Source organism: Salmo salar, chromosome 10 (assembly GCF_965601325.2).
Source record: "Salmo salar chromosome 10, fSalSal1, whole genome shotgun sequence".
In the NCBI taxonomy this organism is placed as follows: Eukaryota; Metazoa; Chordata; class Actinopteri; order Salmoniformes; family Salmonidae; genus Salmo; species Salmo salar.
The window spans coordinates 92,242,827-92,264,914 of NC_138300.1; the positions used below are offsets into that span (position 1 = coordinate 92,242,827).

Consider the following 22,088-nt stretch of genomic DNA (forward strand, 5'->3'; position numbering starts at 1 on the left):
GAGACTTGTTTCTGGAAAGGTGCATTTTTAGAAGTAGAAGCTCGAATTGTTTGGGTACAGACCTGGATAGTAAGACAGAACTCTGCAGGCTATCTTTGCAGTAGATTGCAACACCACCCCCTTTGGCAGTTCTATCTTGGTGGAAAATGTTATAGTTAGGGATGGAGAATTCATTGTTTTTGGTAGTTTTCCTAAGCCAGAATTCAGACACGGCTAAGACATCCAGGTTGGCAGAGTGTGCTAAAGCAGTGAGTAAAACAAAGTTAGGGAGTAGGCTTCTAATGAAACGCTAGCCAGGAGTAGTCACCCGGGATTGCGGTTAGCTAGTTGCGAAGATCCAGATGAAAATGTTCAGAATCCGGGGATATGGAGAGAAAAAAATAGGTCCGTTATGCTCTGGTTTGAGTCACGTTGTACGAACTGGCGAGAGCTTTCCGAGCTAAAGGTTAGCTGATGACCGCTAGCAGTGGTTTGCTGACTGATTGCTGGTAGGTAGTTAGCTGGCTAGCTTCAGTTGAGGGATTCCAGATCCGAAGTAAATAGAAATACTTTCGGGGAAAAAACAGATCCACTACACATTGGGTGAGGCGGGTTGCAGGAGAGTATTTAGAAGTTGAGGTTTAGGAAAATAGTTTAAAAAGATATGCGAAGAAAAATATATATACAAGGGACACGACAGGACAAAGACGTCTGACTGCTACGCCATCTTTGATAATGATCATCATACAGTATGTAAGCATGTCCTTTTTTCTCTTTGGGCATGTCTTGAAGTGACTTATCCCAGGACTTTTTGAAGTAAAGGTCTTGAGTTTTAGTTTCAGAAACTGTAATGTAAGGGGCTGCTGTGGGAGTGTCTGCCAGTAAGCACAGGCAAATTGCTTTAGGCTGCAAAACTGTTCAGGTAAGAATCGCATATTTGTGGCTTTCCAAAGAAGTGGGCACTTGTCTTGTCTCTGGCCATAATATAAAAAGAAGGACCTTTGTGTGTTCCCCCTCAGTAGCTAGTCTGTCATATTTAGTTTGGATTGACTTTATGACAGATCCCAGGGTCGGTGTGTGTGTGTGCGGGTGTGTGTCTCTCTCTGTGTGTGTGTGTGTGTGTGTGTGTGTGTGTGTGTGTGTGTGTGTGTGTGTGTGTGTGTGTGTGTGTGTGTGTGTGTGTGTGTGTGTGTGTGTGTGTGCGCAACCTATGCCTGCACAGCTTTGTGTTGGCCAGGGAGAGACTGGAGTACTTTATACGCTGGAACATACAGAGCATTCTTCCCTTCTCCTGCTCTGCTGGGACCTCAGGCTGTTGCCGTCGGTACATGAAGCCTCAAACGTCAAAGTTTAACACCAGAGTACTGATAAATGGAATTGCATTTCAAAAGGCCACATCTCTGATAGACGCTTCTGTTCGAATATTCTTTCACTATTCCTATCTTTATCAATGACAATGCATGAAGCACGCATTTAAAAAAGAAAAGATCTAGGCCTGATCATCCTATTATAGCCTCTCCCCACATCTAGGAAAACATTTCTGAAACCTGTGAAGTTAATATGATATTAAATTAGCTGATGCAGAGCAGTAATAACAATTTTCCAATCATCAAACAATAATCTGTTACAGACCCCAGATCCTAGAAATACAGCCTTTTACACTGGTGGCAAAAAGCACATCAATAATTGAACCGATCATAACCACTTCATACATCGACACTGAATAAACAAATGTGATCCTTTCAGTCTGCAGATAGGACCTCTCATGTTACAGGAGACTACCCAGGCTTGAAAAAGCCTTAAAAGCAGTGAGAGTTGGATGTGTAGGGTTAAGGCCTAATGTTTTTGGGAGGGAGCGTCATTGCTGAACCACTGTATATGTATGTGCTGTATGGTTTTGCAACCTGAGGCCCTGTGGGAAGAGCCATAATTAAAACGATATGGTGAAAGAGCAGTGGGAATGGAGGGAGATCCTGTTGACTAACTCTCTAATCATATTTGCTCCCTTCGGCCCAATTGAGTGCCTACGTCTAGACATGGAAAACAAGATAATATCGTAAAACACAGCACCACTTTTAACATCAAGTCGTGATGAAAGCAATTTCACCCCTACCTAGACTAATCCTTTCAACCCTTAGTATTGCATTTGAGGAAAATAATACAATGTTCAGCGCTCAACATGATTGGAACCACAAGTTCAACAGTGACAAATCCCAAAACTGAAAGTAAAATCAAGTGGTCAGACTCTAACCTTAAAGCAGGCCTCCTTCTCCTGAAAAGTCAGGCAGTTTGAGAACACTCTGTAAGTGCTGCTATGTAAAAAAAAAAATGCCAACATCGTTTCAATCCGTTTTATCTGACGATTAGTACTATAAGTCCTGCCTGGCAGGGAGAGACAGCCTTCTGCCCAGGCCAGCCCTGTCTCCGAGTCAGTAGGAGCTGTTTTTCACATGTGGTATGCATGTGCAGTCTGGCTGCTCAGACGCACCTCATGGCTTGCTGGTTGGCATTCCTGCCTCACTCTGTAATTATGGCTTCACTCCTACAGACCACTGCTCTCTCTGCTCCTCTCTTCTCTACAGCCCACTCTCACATTTTCACAGGCCTTCCACTGATGTCATACTGCCATTACCTGAACAGTTTATACCACTGGCTAATTAAAATAATATGCTATGCATGAGGCTATAGGCGGCATCTGCCATCATCTTCAACATCACCATCAACAACCAAAGCTTGTGATGATGAACAATTAGAAATGAACATATCACAGCAGAACATAAATCTGAGCAGAGACTTCTACCAACTGTGTGATAGTAGTAGTATATTAGTCTAATCACCACAGTCTCACCTCACACCCTGGGTCTCACTGCACTATACAATGAGCTGCAGATTAATATTCATGCCTCCTGACACATTGATGTACAGTATGAACCTGGTTGTGTCAGAGTGAGAACACAGAGATACATTTCACAAGCAGTGTTCAAATAGCGCATACGTCTTCATCACCCATCACAAGGATCATATTGTATACTGTAGTTCTGCTCTCTATTTCTGCAGGAGTCCCATTGTCACTCCTTGCTCTCTGATTGCCTATAGGCCAACTACCACTTCTTCCTCCTCTGTCCACCGTTTATGCCTTTTAAATGCACCGCACTGGTCCATCCATTTTACGGACAGTATGTGAGGCTGTTATTTCAGGTTATCCTTACAGCAGTAATGCATAGTAGTGAAATATAAAGAGTCAAATCTCCCATAGCGAGCATGTAGTAGAATTATTCAGGCCGGACAGACGAAAAACAGACAGACCCCTTACGGAAAAAACACATGAATTTCACGTGAAGTGTTCCAAAAACACTTTTCTACATAATATCACGTGAAATTTCATGTGAAATCATGTGATTTTTCTGTAAGGGACAGACTGACGGCAGACTAGGAGGCTAAAGGGTAATCACTATGCTGACAGTGTCTGTTTTAGTCATCAAACATACAGAATCCATTAGGCTACCATAACACCAGCTATTAACCTTCATATCATGGGCCTTTGGGACGTATTAAGCTCATATAAAACAACATATTCAACCTCCCCAGGCATGTACAGTACAGTATGTTGGGGTGATTTTTCTTTAGTAATGTATCTATGGGTGTGTTTGGCCTGCATTGATCAAAAATAATATATTTCTGTATGTGAAAATATAGAAGCATCTATTTCAGCTTTTTGAGACTGGTTATTACCAGGCAGTGGAAGTCAGTGCTGTCATGCTGAATCAGGACTGTCTTGCAAAAGTGAGGAAAAATACTGCAAAACACAACTTAAGTACAACTTTATCTGATTACTGTCACAATGTGTACATTCCCTGCATATAATGTTTCATGAATAATCATACAATACATTCATAGCCGCATGAGGATGTTGGGGGGGTCTGCAAAATGTTTTTTGGGGGAGGGCTATATATGCTCGCGGTACAGACAGCTATATCGGTCCGCTAATACAGGAATAGTAAAGGCTCAGTGCACTTCTTTTATGGAAAAAGAAATTATCTAAAAAATACAGAAATATTCAGATTTTTCATGGGGGTGATACAGCAAATAAATCTTAGAGAGATTCAGACAATCTCCTCCATTCATGCTGTTACAAGCACATGACATGCCAGCAGCATGAGGATTAGAACGATCAGCTGAGCACATGCTCCCAACTCAATACCACATTGTTCTCTGATGCTCACCGCTTGTTTTCCTCCAACTCTCCTTGCAGCTTATGAGGAGAACCGCACCAAATCTCCCTCTATGCCTGCCAAACTTTAATCAGTCTACTTCCTACTGTACAGTGCTAACAAGGCGCTGCAGTTGTGCCTTACGTCAAAGCTGTTCTGTGCTTGTTTGGTTCTGTCGCTTCTAGACAAAGCAGAGCACATTGTGAAAAATAGCTAGGACTAAGAATGAAAGTTGGTGAGGTACAGTTGAAGTCGGAAGTTTACATACTTAGGTTGGAGTCATTTAAACTTGTTTTTCAACCACTCCACAAATTTCTTGTTAACAAATTATAGTTTTGGCAAGTCGGTTAGGACATCTACTTTGTGCATGACACAAGTAATTTTTCCAACAATTGTTTACAGACAGATTATTTCACTTAATCACAATTTCAGTGGGTCAGAAGTTTACATACACTAAGTTGACTGTGCATTTAAACAGCTTGGAAAATTCCAGAAAATTATGTAATGGCTTTAGAAGCTTCTGATTGGCTAATTGACATCATTTGAGTCAATTGGAGGTGTACCTGTAGATGTATTTCAAGGCCTATCTTCAAACTCAGTGTTCTGTGCTCTTTGCTTGGCTTCATGGGAATATCAAAAAAAAATAAAAAATATTTTAGAACACAAGCCTGGTTCACCCTTGGGAGCAATTTCCAAACGCCTGAAGGTACCATGTTCATCTGTACAAACAATAGTACTTAAGTATAAACACCATGGGACCACACAACCGTCATACCGCTCAGGAAGGAGATGCGTTCTGTCTCTTAGAGATGAACGTACTTTGGTGCGAAAAGTGCAAATCAATCCCAGAACAACAGCAAAGGACCTTGTGAAGATACTGGAGGAAACAGGTACGAAAGTATCTATATCCACAGTAAAACGAGTCCTATATCGACATAACCTGAAAGGCCACACAGCAAGGAAGAAGCCACTGCTCCAAAACCGCCATAAAAAAGCCAGACTGCGGTTTGCAACTGCACATGGGGACAAAGATCGTACTTTCTGGAGAAAAGAACACCATCCCAACCGTGAAGCACGGGGGTGGCAGCATCATGTGGGGGTGCTTTGATGCAGGAGGGACTGGTGAACTTCACAAAATAGATGGCATCATGAGGTAGGAAAATGATGTGGATATATTGAAGCAACATCTCAAGACCTCAGTCAGGAAGTTAAAGCTTGGTCGCAAATGGGTCTTCCAAATACACAATGACCCCAAACATACTTCCAAAGTTGTGGCAAAATGGCTTAAGGACAACAAAGGTAAGGCATTAGAGTGGCCATCACAAAGCCCTGACCTCAATCCTATAGACAATTTGTGGGCAGAACTGAAAAAGCATGTGCGAGCAAGGAGGCCTACAAACCTGACTCAGTTACACCAGCTCTGTCAGGAGGAATGGGCCAACATTCACCCAACTTTTTGTGGGAAGCTTGTGGAAGGCTACCCGAAACGTTTGATCCAAGTTAAACAATTTAAAGGGAATGCTACCAAATACTAATTGAGTGTATGTAAACTTCTGACCCACTGGGAATGTGATGAAAGAAATAAAAGCTGAAATAAATCCCTCTACTATCACTCTACTCTACTTCTCTCTACTATTATTCTGACATTTCACATTTTTAAAATAAAGTGGTGATCCTATCTGACCTAAGACAGGGAATTTTTACTAGGATTAAATGTCAGGAATTGTGAAAAACGGAGTTTAAATGTATTTGGCTAAGGTGTATGTAAACTTCTGACTTCAACTGTATATGCTGTTGGCCTGAGATCATACAAGACACGGAAGGCCTTTGGTTTGAGTTTGACCGACACATCAGTGTTACACTAACAAATGTCATCCCCATTACTATTGTTGTAAATGTATGTGTTCTCACATTCTGTGGTGCTGCTGAGATATCAAACAAGGCCATGCATGTAGCAGCTGATTCATCAAGCCACGTCTCCTATATCCCATCAAAGGCTAATGTGCATCCATGGACACCAAGTTACGCCCAACCTTTATCAAACTAGGAAACCTGGCTGTTTTAATCAGGATTTGTGGCTTTATCTACCAATATAACAATGCTCTCTCTCTCATTATCAGCAAAAAATAAAGAAGAAAGAGCACATGTTGCACGGAAATGTCCAATTACCCCTCAACGATATCTCTTTGTAACCTTGACAACTGTAGGTCTTTAAAGCGAGTTGCAATCATAGACATGATTTTTTCTTCATCTCGACTTGTGAGATGACTGTGAATTATCTCTCCAGGTGGTCTTCCTCTGGCAGCAGATTTTAACCAGCAGCCAGCATCTAGCCTAAAGGCTGTGATGTCATGTAACATGCCCTGTGTACGCCCTTCAGTCAATCAGAATAAATATTTAACAAAGTTATGGTGTGTAAACACAGCAACACAGTCGTGACGAGGGCACAATAACACCACTTCCCCCTTGTAAAGATTTTACATGGGCCCTCAGATCCTCAAAAAGTTCTACAGCTGCACTATCAAGAGCATTTTGACCTGCTGCATCACCGCTTGCTATGACAACTACTCGGCATCTGACCATAAGACTCTACAGCGGGTAGTGTGCACGTCCCAGTACATCACTGGGGCCAAGTTTCCTGCCATCCAGGACCACTATACCAGGCGGTGTCAGAGGAAGGCCCTACAAATTGTCAAAGACTCTAGCCACCCAAGTCATAGACTGTTTTCCCTGCTACCGCACGGCAAGCGGTACCAGAGCTTAAAGTCTGGGACTAAACGGCTTCTGAACAGCTTCTACTCCCAAGCCATAAGACTGATAAACAGTTAACAGTTGACCCCCTTTTTTTTTGCACTGACATTCTTGCACTGACTCTACCCACACACTCACACATAGTACACTGACACTCCAACACACAGATACACACTACATATGCTCACACACAAAATACACACACACTACATATGCTCACACACACACACACACACACACACACACACACACACACACACGCATATTGACGCCATACACACACTCACAGATAGACACACTTTCAAAAGCTGCTGCTACTCTGTTTATCATCTATCCTGATTGCCTAGTCACTTTAACCCCTACCTATATGTACATAATACCTCAACTACCTCATACCCCTTCACATTGACTCAGTATCGGTACACCTTGTATATAGCCTCATTACTGTTATTTTATTGTGTTACTATTTCCTTTTTTTGGTTTTATTTGATTATTATAAAAAAAAATACTATTTAAGTCTGCAATATTGGAAAAGGGCTCGTAAGTAAGCATTTCACAGTAGATTCCACACCTGTTGTATCCGACGCATGTGACAAATACAATTTGATTTGATTTAATTGTGGTTATACAAGGGGGGCTCATGACACACATATACTGAATGCTCAATGTGCAAGGCAGAACAACATTAGGGTGTTGTTAATACATTGGCCTTTACAATCAGCAGAGCAAATACTTCAGAGCCAGACAACCCTTAATTTTGAGAAGTTTGTTGGGATGACTGACCACAGTATATCTTACCAAACATCAGTGAAATATATTCAAAGATGCAGTAAGGCACTGCAAAGAGACAGTATCCTCAGGGTACATTCGCAAACAATCATCTGCTATCTAAGGTTAGCTCAGAAAGTGCTTTGAATACACTGTTAAACCTTGAAAAGCTAAGTCAGCAGTTGGTCAAATACCTGTGTGAGAGCGCAAGCCACCTGAGTGGAGACATTTTGTACTTTTATGCTCCTGTTTCATCCCAGGCATCTGCACTTGACTATGACTCCAGCACAAATGTAATGGAGATAATAAACCCCTCACAGATCTGCTCACCTGGCAGTCACATGGGCCAGATTGTGCTTGGGGACAAAAGAAAGACTGAGCACAACACAGAGAATACATTCACGCTGTATTGACTCAAAGGCAGGGCTGTGTACACACTGCACCTTCCGGCAGTGATCAGAAGACAAACACAACCACTGTTTGTCCTCCCACCATACAGATGGGCCAATTTGGGTAGTCTTATGAACCCGTTGGCACTGGAACAAATAGATTGTGAAATGCTAGTGTGATAACAATCTCCTTCTCTCAAATATTATTTCAATATATAATAGCTATATGGCATTTAGCAGACACTTCTATCCAAAGCAACTTACAGTTATGCATGTATATATGGTCCTGGGAATCAAACCCACTATCCTGGCGTTGCAAGAGCCATGCTCTACCAGCTGAGCTACAGAGGAGCACACTCAAATACAGAAAAAAATAGAATATATTGCAGTGAAATGTCCAATTATCCCTCAAAGATGTCTCTGTCACCTTGACAAAGATCCCATTGTGTTATTGTGATCCTCCATTTCTATTTAACTGTAAGGTTAAACTGTAAGGTTAAACTGTAAAGTTAAATAGAAATGGAGACTCACAATGACACAATGAGATCCTTCCCTCCTGAACCTTTATTAAATCTCTATGGTCCACCTTTTCTGTTTTATTTCTTCATTAAAATGACATGTGTGAAGTGGTGTCAGTGTGTAGTAAATCTGGTTTATAGTGTATTAACATATCCTGTAGTGTAGCAACGTATCCCCATAGTGTATTAATGCATCTAACTAACTTACCTATATAGAGAGAGGAGTCTTTCCTCTTCACATGGTCGTCTATGTAGGACACGCCCAGGGGTTGAACTGGGGTGGCACCAATCCCCAGCAGCATCTGGGCCCCAATCAGCAGCAGGTACATCATGTTGGTGTTTGCCTTGTTGGAACACAACTCCTCTATATATTGCCCACCATTCCTGGTACTGTTGGCGCACCCATTCCTGCCCACCTCAGTCCTCCATGTCTGCCCTGGCTTGTACTCGTATTGGTTGGTTAGAAACTCTGGCAGTGCTGACAGAAGAGCTCCTAGCGCCATGACGATACCCCCACAGCCAATCAACCTTGGCCGGTTTGCTTTGGCCCCGAAGTAGCTGACGAATAGGATAAGAGCTAGATTGCCAATCTCAAAGCTGCTGGCGATCACACCCACATCGGCACTTTGGAGGTTGAATCGTCGCTCCAGGGTGGTCAGGACACTCACCTGAGAAAGCAACAGCAGAGGAAATATGTTGCTCATAAACGGAAATCATAACTAACTTCCCATAACTGATTAACTTCGTAAATGACAAGGTATTATCATTACGAGGCTAAAATATTACCAGGCTTAAAGCCTAATTGTTTTCACACTAGCTGAGAAGTATGTAATTGAGAGGAACATGGGGAAAACGCCTAGCTTACAAATAGCAATTAAATAAATACGGCATGGATCATGGTTACTCTTTTACCACAAGAATCACTTGCAACATTTGATGCAGTTCAATGAATGGCCTTTGGTATACTGAATCACATCTCAGATGGGTGCAGTATTTTACAATTACCATTGAAAACCAAGTAACCAAGACTGTAGGCCTAAACATTGAGAAAAAATAATTTGTCCTAAATTAAGGTTATTTAAGTGACATATAATTTTGGTTATTACAGAACAAACAAGTATATATAAGACAAATTACATGTTTCTATAGTAAACATCTCAGAAAATGTGATTTCCCCAAATGAAATACAAAATAATTACATAAAACTCTAGATATTGGAATTATAAGGATTAACATGCCAAGGGGTTTCGAAACTTCAGGTACATGCAAATGAGAAAAATGTTGATATTTGTTTGCACGGTGGAATTTTGAATCAAGTTGCATGCAAGAGGGTTTAGAGAAATATGACATGGCTATGAAATGTTTCTCATTGTGCTCTGAGAAAAATCCTCTCTCTGCCAAGATGGTGCCCTGTTTTTGATTAGCTGGGCACTGCATCACTTACTCGCATGGCTTTATGGAAAGTGCATCCTCCCCAAACGCTCTCGCTCTCTCTCTCTCTCTCTCTGAGTTAATGGTGCAGCATTTAACGCAAGTAAAAGATAAGAGCATAACACTGTCTCTAGATGGAAGTTGGGGCAGCAGGGGATTTTGCCTCCCCTCTGCCATTGTTGGTAAAATACATGGAAGTCAGACATCATGGAATGCATTTCAGTTCATCAGATACTATGCTAACTAAGTATAATGATCCTAACTACGTATAATGATTAAATTGATCTCCATTTCATTTAGATTTTTTCATGTGATATGTACCCCATCACAGACTTACCAAACCCCATTTATAACTGCTATGAAGGTACGTTTTTGTAAGACACTGATTTCCATGATGAACACAACTTGAATGTTAAAGACCAACTTCACAGAGGCTCAGGAGGACTATACATAGTTTGATAGCAATGACCTTGGTAAATCTGGCCAGTCTTCTGTTTTTAGTACAGGAATGTGGTCTAAGCCCAGCTATCTGCACTGGTTGCCTTCTAGTTGGTGATACGGAACACCCACAACTAATAGGGAAGAAATATTCTTAAAGAACATAAGACCAACCACCCACCCACACCTTTTTATCAACACTGTACAGGCTACAATGATGCATGGGAACACCAAGGCCAGACTGAAGCAGAAATGCATGGAATACACACAAATGCTCTACCATAAAGAATTTGGAAAATTACCAAAAAGCCCCGTTTCCATTGGCCATTTGAAGTCAACCTGGGTTGGGCTGGCCTTTGTGGGCAATCTCAAATTGGGTTTCCACTACCTCCAGAAATTAAAAATGTTGTCATGTTGCTAGGTAGCCGTGACTGTGCAGATGTTGAAGAATTCGATTCACCCTCACCATGCTGTAACGAACATTACCCCATACTCCTGCCACTGCCAGCCAGACTCAGAGCCATGTAGTAAGCATTTTTTTTTTAGCTTGCTATGGCATTGGGCTTTAGCTAGCTAGCTAACCAAGCAAACCAGATGACAGATTTGATATGATGTAGCTAGCTAGCTAGCTTTCACGACCTGGCCAGTTAAAATTCCTACTAGTTAATGTTAGCTAGCTAGCAAGCTTTTTCAACTCTGATTTGCTAGCTAACGTTAGGTAGCTAGCAATCGAGGGCTGACTGTTCTCATAAAAGTTTATTGTGCACTGCAAAAATGAATGAAGGAGCCAGCTATGGTGGTAATTTGTGCAATGTCTGACTCAGTACTGCTTGTCCATGTGCTAGGTAACAGCAACAAGCCCAGACGAGCTAGCTAAACATGGTGTCAGCATCCAGCTGTGATCAGCTGGTGGTTGCATAATAACGGCGTCACCAACCCGAAATCTAATCGAGCTGGCATTAGTTGTGAAAATGGTCTGCGATGGTCCCGGTTTCCCCTGAATGGGCTCGAATTTGAGAATTCTATTCGAGCCAGCCCTAATTCTAAGTTCCAGTGGAAATGGGGCTTTGCTCCGCAGGAAGTACAATAGGCTGCCCCTTCTCAAAGGAGTGGATCCTCAGATGTATCAAATTAAATTGGTGAGTATTGTCTAGAGAGTTCATAAAAAATAATGTGGGTTTGCAATGTCTGGGAACCAACTGCTGAGCCATATCCCACCTGTCATATTTTCACAACGATTATCAAACTATTTTCGGATGTGTCCTAAAATGTCCTTGAAAGGGCACGGTCCTCTTCCATTCCCACAGTGATGTCCAACAGGCTAACATGCTAAATTAAGCTCCTCTTAGGAGCCGTGGGGACAGGAAAATAACAGCTAATTTAGAGAAGGATGCCATTGCCAGTAGGAAAAATTATCTTCTCTCTGTGACAATACAAAGTGATTACTTTAAATGGCAGGTGTGACTGAGAAATAACTATACTAATTCAACTACCTACACTTTGATTAAATTTGAACACGACCACAGGTTGGGCTTCCGAGTGGTGCAGCAGTCTAAGGCACTGCATCTTAGCGCTAGAGGCGTCACTACAGACCCTAGTTTAATACCAGGCTGTATCACAACTGGCTGTGATTGGGAGTCCCATAGGGCGGCACACAATTGGCCCAGCATCGTCCAAGTTAGGGTTTGGCCGGGGTAGGCCGTCATTGTAAATAAGAATTTGTTCTTAACTGACTCGCCTAGTTAAATAAAGACTAAAAACAAAAACTTTTATAAATCAATGTAGTGATGTCAGTCATCCTATGTACAAGGCCTATCAGCAGACACCAGCACAGGCTCCTGAACCTCCACTTCACCACCACACCACAGCAGAGGAATGGCAGCCAGGCCAAGCAGACCATATCATGTCATCTCTTGCCCAGACTAGACTCGGGCACCAGTGGGCCTGACAGCAGTGAATTTAGAAGAGCACCAGTCCCCCAAATTCCATGTGTTGTATATGCACTCTGCCATCAAAGCATTTTACTAAAAGATACTACATTTCTAGACTCAATAATTGACAAAAATATTTATAGTTAGGTTTATGTTATCTAAAAAGACTGTATACATTGCAGAGAGATGAGTACCTCTAGCTACAGAAAGCTAGTTAAGATACACCTGGAATCTTGAACTCAAAAGTAAACACTGTTAGTCTGGAAGGTTTGTTGTATTTATTGCAGCATGGTTACAATGCAAACTTGTCTGGCTGTGTTTTCATGGACAATGTGACCATTTAGCCTCAACATTACCTCACCTGTCCAGAATGAGAGGAGCCAAGCCCCACACCCTTTTTTAACAAGCGGATGAGGCTTGTGTAAGCACAGTTTATGACATAACTACAGCCCTTTGCTAAATAAAACTGTTGAAGTGCGTCTTAGGTTCCTATGCTGTCTAGACGCCCTTTCAAAAGGGCAATTCAGTGTCTGCCAGAAGCCTTTACAGAACCCTGTCTAATTCCAAAATATTAGGTTTTGCAAGTTGCAAGATTGGAGAGGGCGAAGGTAGTAACACCAAACTTTAACTATAGCTTAACCTGAACGCATTAAAGTCTCAAACTTAGTGTAGAATTAATATAATCAACTACTAATGCTAGGTTTGAAAATCAAATATATGCAGGGGAAATTATAAAGTACATAGACAGTTCAGCCTGTTTTGCCATGCGTAGATGGAGCACGTAACAGCAAACAAATTCACCACTGTCACTCATCACCACAACATTCAACGTGGGCTGAAACCACAGAGTTCTGTTGAATTTCCGAGAACTAACAACTTAAGATAGGTTTACACACCATTTCCAGATCATTCTCAAAATGTAACGAGGGAAGCTGAGAGTCATACCACAACCCCATAGTGTTGAGAGTAATTGTCTATGCAGGTATGTGCACTGACTGTTTACCCAGAGACTATGTTGCCTGGGAAAAAGTCCATTGTAAGCTGCTAACGTAGAGCAAGAGCATAGGCCATGACCCATGACTCCCAGTCTGGCTCTCTGGCTGCCAGCACACACTTTAAGTTGCTTCACCCTATCATGTATACAACAATAGCTCTGACACAGGAGGACCTCAAATAAGGTCATGACAGGGTCATCAGCTTGTCCCTGTAGCTGGTGCCTGGTTTCCAGCCCATGCAAATGGAGCAGGTGCCATGTGAAAGAGACTACCTGTGCTGACAGCGATAGAGCATGGCTGAAGGCCTGTCATGCGCCTCCCTCTCAGATCCATAAATTGCTTATCTTTACTCACCAGTATAAAATGTACCCTTATTAGTTAAATGTGTGTTAACCTTCTTTAGAATAACCTCCTGGAAAGTGTAGTTGAAAACATTTACTTAGTCAAAGTGAGACAGGGCTTTAAATGGTAGTTATACTGTAGGTGTAAACATTCTAGCTAAGCTAAGCTATAAGTGCCTATGTATAAAAGCCATCAGAGTCCCCTGCAGCCACTGCTGCAGATGAGACATCTTCCGTTTCAACTACATTCAATTCAATGAGACATAACTAGATCAATTATCACACAGAGGAATCCTGATAGACCCATTCCTTCCACTGTGACCGGCGAGTCTGTACATAGCAGAGAGACACATCACAGAAAAATGTGTGCAATGTTCCATCCAAGTCAGAGAGAAAAGGTTGGAGACTACTGGTTGTAGGCCCAATTTGATGATAACTTTACTTGGTTCACAAGCAAGTAGTGTTAGAAAGTTAGTCCATCTAAATAGATTTAAAAAAACATGTTATAACAACATGTTATAAAAATAAAATAAAATAGATTGAAAAAACGAAGTACCAAGTACTTTGGAAAACATTCCTCTCAATAATTTGGGGTCATTAAACTTCATATCAAAAGCAGGAAGTAGTGAATTCTTGTTAATTGTACATTTGACTCAACAATCCAAGTCTACTCCTTACAGGGGAAATTCTGACTGGATACCAACATGCCTCATCCACATAGGCTACACTGTTCCCATGGTCAGGAGGAGGCTTTTGGTTCAGTGGCACAGAATAGATAACATGTTCCACTCCAAATAAGGTCAAAGCATTTCAGTTTACATCTTTGATTTCCCTGGGAAGTGGCACTAGCCCACCATACCACTTTGTGACTTAAAATACCCTACTATAAAGTAATTAATTCAGTCATCCACAATTTGTTGTTTCATGTCATAAGCGAACTGTTGAACATCACCATGAAACAACTGAATTTGAGAAGGGAGTATAGAAAATATTTCTGTGAGGAGGACCTATTAGGACTAAAACGATTTAAACGCTTCAAAAGAGTAGGCCTACAACATATCAGAAGCATCAGGTGTGAACTTGAGATAAAAGAGTTGAATAGGCTTGTCTGCTCTTCTTAAACAAGATAGCATTGCCTTCAAGCCTGGCACTCTGATAATACAGGTAGGGGTCTATAATTTCACTGATCTAGCTACATCAATAGATTGTGTTATTGCAGCATATTGCATGTTTATTACAGCATTTGCCGCATAAACTAACAAATCACCTGTAAATGGTTGTCCTCTACGGAATCAGTGTTATTTTGGGTACTTGGATTATTTAGGTGCGGCATTAGAACAAACCATCATTAACAGGTTTGTTTTGACAGAGGGAAAATAGGCTATGTTAGCTGTGGACATATGGACAATGTTAAACTCCTCAACCAGACGAAATTTTGTTTCGAATTGAATACTGAGTCCACATGTGGGCTAGCCTGGCATGGGCACTGGCTACTGCGTATTTAAAACACCGGTGAATGTCAAGCCTTCTTTAAACCGGCTAAAGTGTATCTCATTATGTCATAGCTGTTGCCCGTTTCATGACAGATAGCCTACTTTGCTTACATGCTCAGTACTGGCACGGAGTTATTGCTAAGATAAAATGGCCCAAAGTATTAGAATTCATATGAAACCTGAGTCTGGACAGATGTTCTCATGAGAGACATCACAGACGTAATGACACAGCTTAAAATGTTTCACTCACCAGGTAGGCTCCAACAGTGCCCTGTGCCAACATCAGGGCACATTCCGATATCAAAAATATCTTGATGTTTGAGAAGCATGATGACTTTTTACGGGTACCCTCTCCAGTGCTCCTGTCCGAGCCCCTCTGTTTTTTCACCTGCATCCTTTGGAGCCGCTACTTTGTATTACAGCGAGAAAAGAAATCCAGAGGGTAACCGGCCCCTGTAGGCTACATTCAGCACGTGTCTGACGCACGGTCTGTCTATTTTCTCGTTCAACCTATGCTTTACATCTGACTAACTATTACAGTAAATATACAGCCAGACTCCAAAGGGCTGCCCCTCCGCAAGCTCTAAACATTGCCACTTCGTCGAATAAGACACATGAACTCCACGACGATTTTCTCATATGCATACGAGAATGAGAGACGCCAGGTTTTCTCTCAAATAGCATTTTTTCAGAATCTTGACGTTCGTTCCGGAATGTTAAGCATAACAATGCGTAGATTCTAAAAACAATCGATAAGAATCTTGCCACGCTGTCGCTGCTCCACCTTTACTTGGCATGGTCTTTGGTCATGTAGCCTGCTATACAGTATTTAAGCATGCACTCACTCCCTCCACCACAACTTGTGTAGCCTATGTTCTGACTCGGCGCCTCTTCCAACCACTGACAGCCCTACAGTGGCGCTGTGTAGCATGCACCAAATTCTGGGTTGCAACATGGTCTCAGAGCATTTAGTATTATTCCGTATGTAAATCCAAAGTAAATCCGGGACACTTTACAAAGTATGCATGTCGATTTCCGCGCTTATAAACCCAGGGTCGTTACACTATGTTACGTTTCGTATGGTACGTATTCATTTGTGGATGTCCATCACCCATTTTTTTATGATATGTTACGAATTACAATTCGTATTAAGTTATTTTACGAATTGAAAAACGAATGATATGTTACGAATTCTGGCTAAGTGGCTAACGTTAGCTAGCTCGCTAACATTAGCTAGGGTTACATTTAGGAGTTAAGGTTAGGGTTAAGGGAAGTGTTAGCTAAATGGGTAGTTAGGGTAAGGCAAAGGGTTAGCTAAAGGGTTAGGGGAAGGGTTAGCTAACATGCTAAGTAGTTGCAAAGTAGCTAAAAAGTAGTAAGTTGTTGAAAAGTTGCTAAAATGCTAAAGTTGTCCTTGATGAGATTCAAACTCGCAACCTTTGGGTTGTTAGACGTTTCCATTATATGCCTACACACCCGCCCTGACCAATCACCCTCTTTTAATTTTGCCTTAAGTAACCATCTGTCTTATCTAACCATACCAGACATAACATATCATACTAAATGGAGTGGCTCAGATTTACTTACAGACTCTGTCTCTCTCTTACTCTCTCTCAATTTCAATTTAAGGGGCTTTATTGGCATAAACATATGTTTACATTGCCAAAGCAAGTGAAATAGATAATAACCAAAAGTGAAATAAACAATAAAAAATAAACAGTAAACATCACACTCACAAAAGTTCCAAAAGAAAAAAGACATTTCAAATGTCATATTATGTCTTTATGTGATGTTGTACGGATGTGGCAATAGTTAAAGTACAAAAGCTAAAATAAACAAACATAGGTTATGTATATACATTTTTAATTTAACTAGGCAAGTCAGTAAAGAACAAATTCTAATTTACAATAACAGCATAGGAACAGTGGTTTAACTGCCATGTTCAGGGGTAGAACCACAGATTTTTACCTTGTCAGCTGGAGGATTCAATCTAGCAACCTTTTGGTTCCTGGCCCAACGCTCTAACCACTAGGCTACCTACCATTTACATGGCATTTTTTTGTTTGTTTGTTTGTTTGTTTGTTTGTTTGTTTGTTTGTCTCTCTCTCTCTCTCTCTCTCTCTCTCTCTCTCTCTCTCTCTCTCTCCCTCTCTCTCTCTCTCTCTCTCTCAAACTGAGATAGGGAATTTGTTCATACTATTATTATTTCACGTAAAGGGCTGTTTCAAAATATCAGTAACATATTGTTTGTTGCTGTGCGTTGTATTACTCAATGCTAAACCGAAAATGTGAGCAAGATGATTAGGTAAATAGCCCACAACAATTACTGTAACAAATAATTTCAGTATGATGTACAGTACCAGTCAAAAGTTTGGACACACCTACTCATTTCAGGGGTTTTCTTTCATTTTACTATTTTTTACATTGTAGAACAATCTTGACAACATAAACACTATGAAATAACACATATGGAATCATGTAGTAACCAAAAAAGTGTTAAACAAATCAAAATATATGTTATATTTGATATTCTTCAAAGTAGCCATCATTTGCCTTGATGACAGCTTTGCACACTTGGCATTCTCTCAACCAGCTTCATTAGGTAGTCACCTGGAATGCATTTCAATTAACAGGTGTGCCTTGTTAAAACTTAATTTGTGGAATTTATTTCCTTCTTAATGCGTTTGAGCCAATCAGCTGTGTTGTGACCAGGTGGGGGGGGGGGGGGGGGGGGGGGGTATACAGAAGATAGCCCTATTTTGTAAAAAACCAAGTCCATATTATGGCTTGAACAGCTCAAATAAGCAAAGAGAAATGACAATCCATCATTACTTTAAGACATGAAGGTCAGTCAATCCGGAACCTTTCAAAAACATTGAAAGTTTATTCAAGTGCAGTCGCAAAAACCATCAAGCGCTATGATGAAACTGGCTCTTATGAGAACCGCAACAGGAAAGGAAGACCCAGAGTTACCTCTGCTGCAGAGGATAAGTTCATTAGAGTTCCCAGCCTCAGATTGCAGCCAAAATAAATGCTTCACAGAGTTCAAGTAACAGACACATCTAAACATCAACTGTTCAGAGGAGACGGCATGAATCAGGCCTTCATGGTCGAATTGCTGCAAAGAAACCACTACTAAAGGACACCAATAATAAGAAGAGACTTGCTTTGGCCAAGAAACACGAGCAATGGACATAAGACCGGTGGAAATCTGTCCTTTGCTCTGATGAGTCCAAATTTGAGATTTTTTGCTCCAAACACCGTGTCTTTGTGAGACGCAGAGTAGGTGAACAGAGGATCTCCGCATGTGTGGTTCCCACCGTGAAGCATGGAGGAGGAGGTGTGGGGGTGCTTTGCGGGTAACACTGTCGGTCATTTATTTAGAATTTAAGGCACACTTAACCAGCATGGCTACCACAGCATTCTGCAGCGATACGCCATCACATCTGGTTTGCGCTTAATGGGACTATCATTTGTTTTTCAACAGGCTAATGACCTAAAACACACCTCTAGGCTGTGTAAGGGCTATTTGACCAATGTGAGTGATAGAGTGCTGCATCAGATGACCTGGCCTCCACAATCACCCAACCTCAACCCAATTGAGATGGTTTGGGATGAGTTGGACCGCAGAGTGAAGGAAAAGCAGCCAACAAGTACTCAGCATGTGTGGGAACTCCTTCAAGACTATTGGAAAAGCAAGTCTCTGACCAAAAGGCTCCTTAATAGCTTCTACCCCCAAGCCATAAGACTGCTGAATAACTAAACTAATCAAATGGCCACCCGTACTATTTAAATGGCCACCCATACTTTGTTTTTTAACTGCTGCTACTCGCTGTTTATTATCTACGCGTAGTCACTTTACAAATTACCTTGACTAACCTGTACCTTCACACATTGACTCTGTAATGGTACCCGCTGTATATAGCGTCGTTATTGTTATGTAAATGTATTGTGTAACTTTTTGATTGATACATTTTTTTTTACTTGATTTTATTTAGTTAATATTTTATAAACTCTATTTCTTGAACTGCGTTGTTGGTTAAGGGCTTGTAAGTAAGCGTTTCACGGTAAGGTTGTATTCGGCGCATGTGACAAATAACATTTTATTTAATTTTATTTGATTCCCAACAATACATGGCGTAACTGCTGGCTTTTTATGGGTAAAAAAGACCAGGCTTATCTGACACTCCAGCACCTCCTAACTTATACCCAAGTCCCCAAGCAGTGGACATCTGTTTGTCCACCAGGGAGCCATATAATTCATATTTCACATGGAGAAAGACAGGTTTCCTTCAAAGGAAAAATACATACTAGATCACTAGATCACTGTTGGTGGTTCTATAAACCTAGTGTATGTTAAGGCAATATAAATACTTGTCTATAACACACTACATCTTGTCTATAACAAATTACTTAGATTCCAAGATGGTGTAGCTGTTTGTCTTGTCTCGTCTGTTTGTCCCGTCCCATGTATATATGTTTTTCTTCGTATATATTTCATATATTTTTTTTAATATTTTTTTTTATCTCAATTTCCATTTATGGACTGAACATACTCTCCTGCAACCCGCCTCACCCAATGTGGTACGGATCTGCTATATTTTACACTTTAGAACTGGAACCCCCATCAGCAGCTATCCAGCTAAGTAGCTACTAGCTAGTAGTCAGTTAGCCACTGCTAGCGGTCATCACCGTTAACTTGGACATCAGCCAGCCTCAGCCTGGTCAATTCCTGCCAGTCTGCACAACGCGATATCAACCCAGAGCATATCGGACTGCTTTTTCTCTTCCACATCTCCGGATTCTTACCGCAAGCTCTGAAGCTTTACACTGGATTGTCGCAGCTAGCTAGCTGCTACCCGAGTGGCTACTCCTGGCTAACGTCTCTGTCCTAAAGCAAGAGATCCATCAGCCAATTCTTGGGCGACAATACCTATTTTGCCAATTGGCTGGACCCTTTTACTGCCTACACGGTGCCCCACTGATCCATCACGACTGGTCTGCCGACGTAACCGCCCGAGGGGGTTTCAACAGGCTCTTCCATTGCGAGGCCCGTCTGCTGGCCTGCTAGCCCTGGCCCGCTAGCTGTCTGAATCGTCGTGTCTCCAGCTCGCCTAGCTACTCACTGGACCCTATGATCACTCGCAACACATGCCTCTCCCTAACGTCAATATGCCTTGTCTATTGCTGTTTTGGTTAGTGATTATTGTATTATTTTACTGTAGAGCATCCAGCCCTGCTCAATAAGCCTTAGCTAGCCCTTTTGTTCTACACCCCACACATGTGGTGACCTCACTTGGTTTAAAAATGGTGTCTCTAGAGACAAAACCTCTCTCATTGTCACTCAATGCCTAGGTTTACCTCCACTGTATTCACATCCTACCATACCCTCGTCTGTACATTATGCCTTGAATCTATTCTTCCATGTCCAGAAATCTGCTCCTTTTACTCTCTGTTCTGAATGCACTAGACAACCAGTTCTTATAGCCTTTAGCCATACACTTATCCTACTCCTACTCTGTTCCTCTGGTGATGTGGAGGTTAACCCAGGCCCTGCAGCCCCTAGCTCCAATCCCTTTCCCCAGGCACTCTCATTTGTTGACTTCTGTAACCATAAAAGCCTTGGTTTCATGCATGTTAACATTAGAAGCCTCCTCCCTAAGTTTGTTGTATTCACTGCTTTAGCACACTCCGCCAAACCGGATGTCCTAGCCGTGTCTGAATCCTGGCTTAGGAAGGCCACCAAAAATCCTGAAATTTCCATCCCTAACATATAACATTTTCCGACAAGATAGAACTGCCAAATGGGGCAGAGTTGCAATCTACTGCAGAGATAGCCTGCAGAGTTCTGTCATATTATCCATGTCTGTGCCCAAACAATTACAGCTTCTACTTTTAAAAATCCACCTTTCCAGAGGCAAGTCTCTCACCGTTGCCGCTTGTTATAGACCCCCTTCAGCCCCCAGCTGTGCCCTGGACACCATATGTGAATTGATTGTGCCCCATCTATCTTCAGAGTTCGTATTGTTAGCTGACCTAAACTGGGATATGCTTGACACCCCGGCCATCCTACAATCTAAGCTAGATGCCCTCAATCTCAGAAAAATTATCAATGAACCTACCAGGCACGACCCTAAATCTGTAACCATTGTCACCCTCTTTGATATCATCCTGACCAACTCTAAATACACTTCTGCTGTCTTCAAACAGGATCTCAGCAATCATTGCCTCGTTGCCTGCGTGCGTAATGGGTCCGCGGTCAAACGACCACCCCTCATCACTGTCAAACGCTCCCTAAAACACTTCAGTGAGCAGACCTTTCTAATCGACCTGGCCCAGGTATCCTGAAAGGATATTGACCTCATCCCGTCAGTAGAGGATGCCTGGTTGCTCTTTAAAAGTGCTTTCCTCACCATCTTAAATAAGCATGCCCATTCAAAAAATGTAGAACTAAGAACAAATATAGCCCTTGGTTCACCCCAGACTTCACTGCCTTTGACCAACACAAAAACATCCTGTGGGGTTCTGCGTTAGCATCGAATAGTCCCCGCGATATGCAACTTTTCAGGGAAGTCAGGAACCAATATACTCAGTCAGTTAGGAAAGCTAAGGCTAGCTTTTTCAAACAGAAATTTGCATCCTGTAGCACAAATTCCCAAAAGTTTTGGGACACTCTAAAGTCCATGGAGAATAAGAGCACCTCCTCCCAGCTGCCCACTGCACTGAGGATAGGAAACATTGTCACCACCGATAAATCTCCAATAATCGATCATTTCAGTAAGCATTTTTTCTACGGCTGGCCATGCTTTCCACCCGGCTACTCCAACCCCGGCCAACATCTCA

General features: G+C 41.8%; 1 protein-coding gene across 2 annotated transcripts in view; it reads right to left on the reverse strand.

Annotated features, from left to right (window-relative positions):
* Positions 1 to 16,167, reverse strand: part of LOC106561149 (solute carrier organic anion transporter family member 3A1) — a 73,685-nt gene extending 57,518 nt beyond the window's left edge. For both annotated transcript variants that reach the window (XM_014124801.3, XM_014124800.3), the window contains exons 1-2: positions 15,496 to 16,167; positions 8,825 to 9,284 (exon numbers count right to left, since the gene is read on the reverse strand). In XM_014124801.3, the coding sequence (XP_013980276.1) occupies positions 8,825 to 9,284; positions 15,496 to 15,639 (604 nt within the window). In that variant the 5' untranslated portion in view covers positions 15,640 to 16,167. The remainder of the gene's footprint in view (positions 1 to 8,824; positions 9,285 to 15,495) is intronic.
* Positions 16,168 to 22,088: the final 5,921 nt, after the last annotated feature.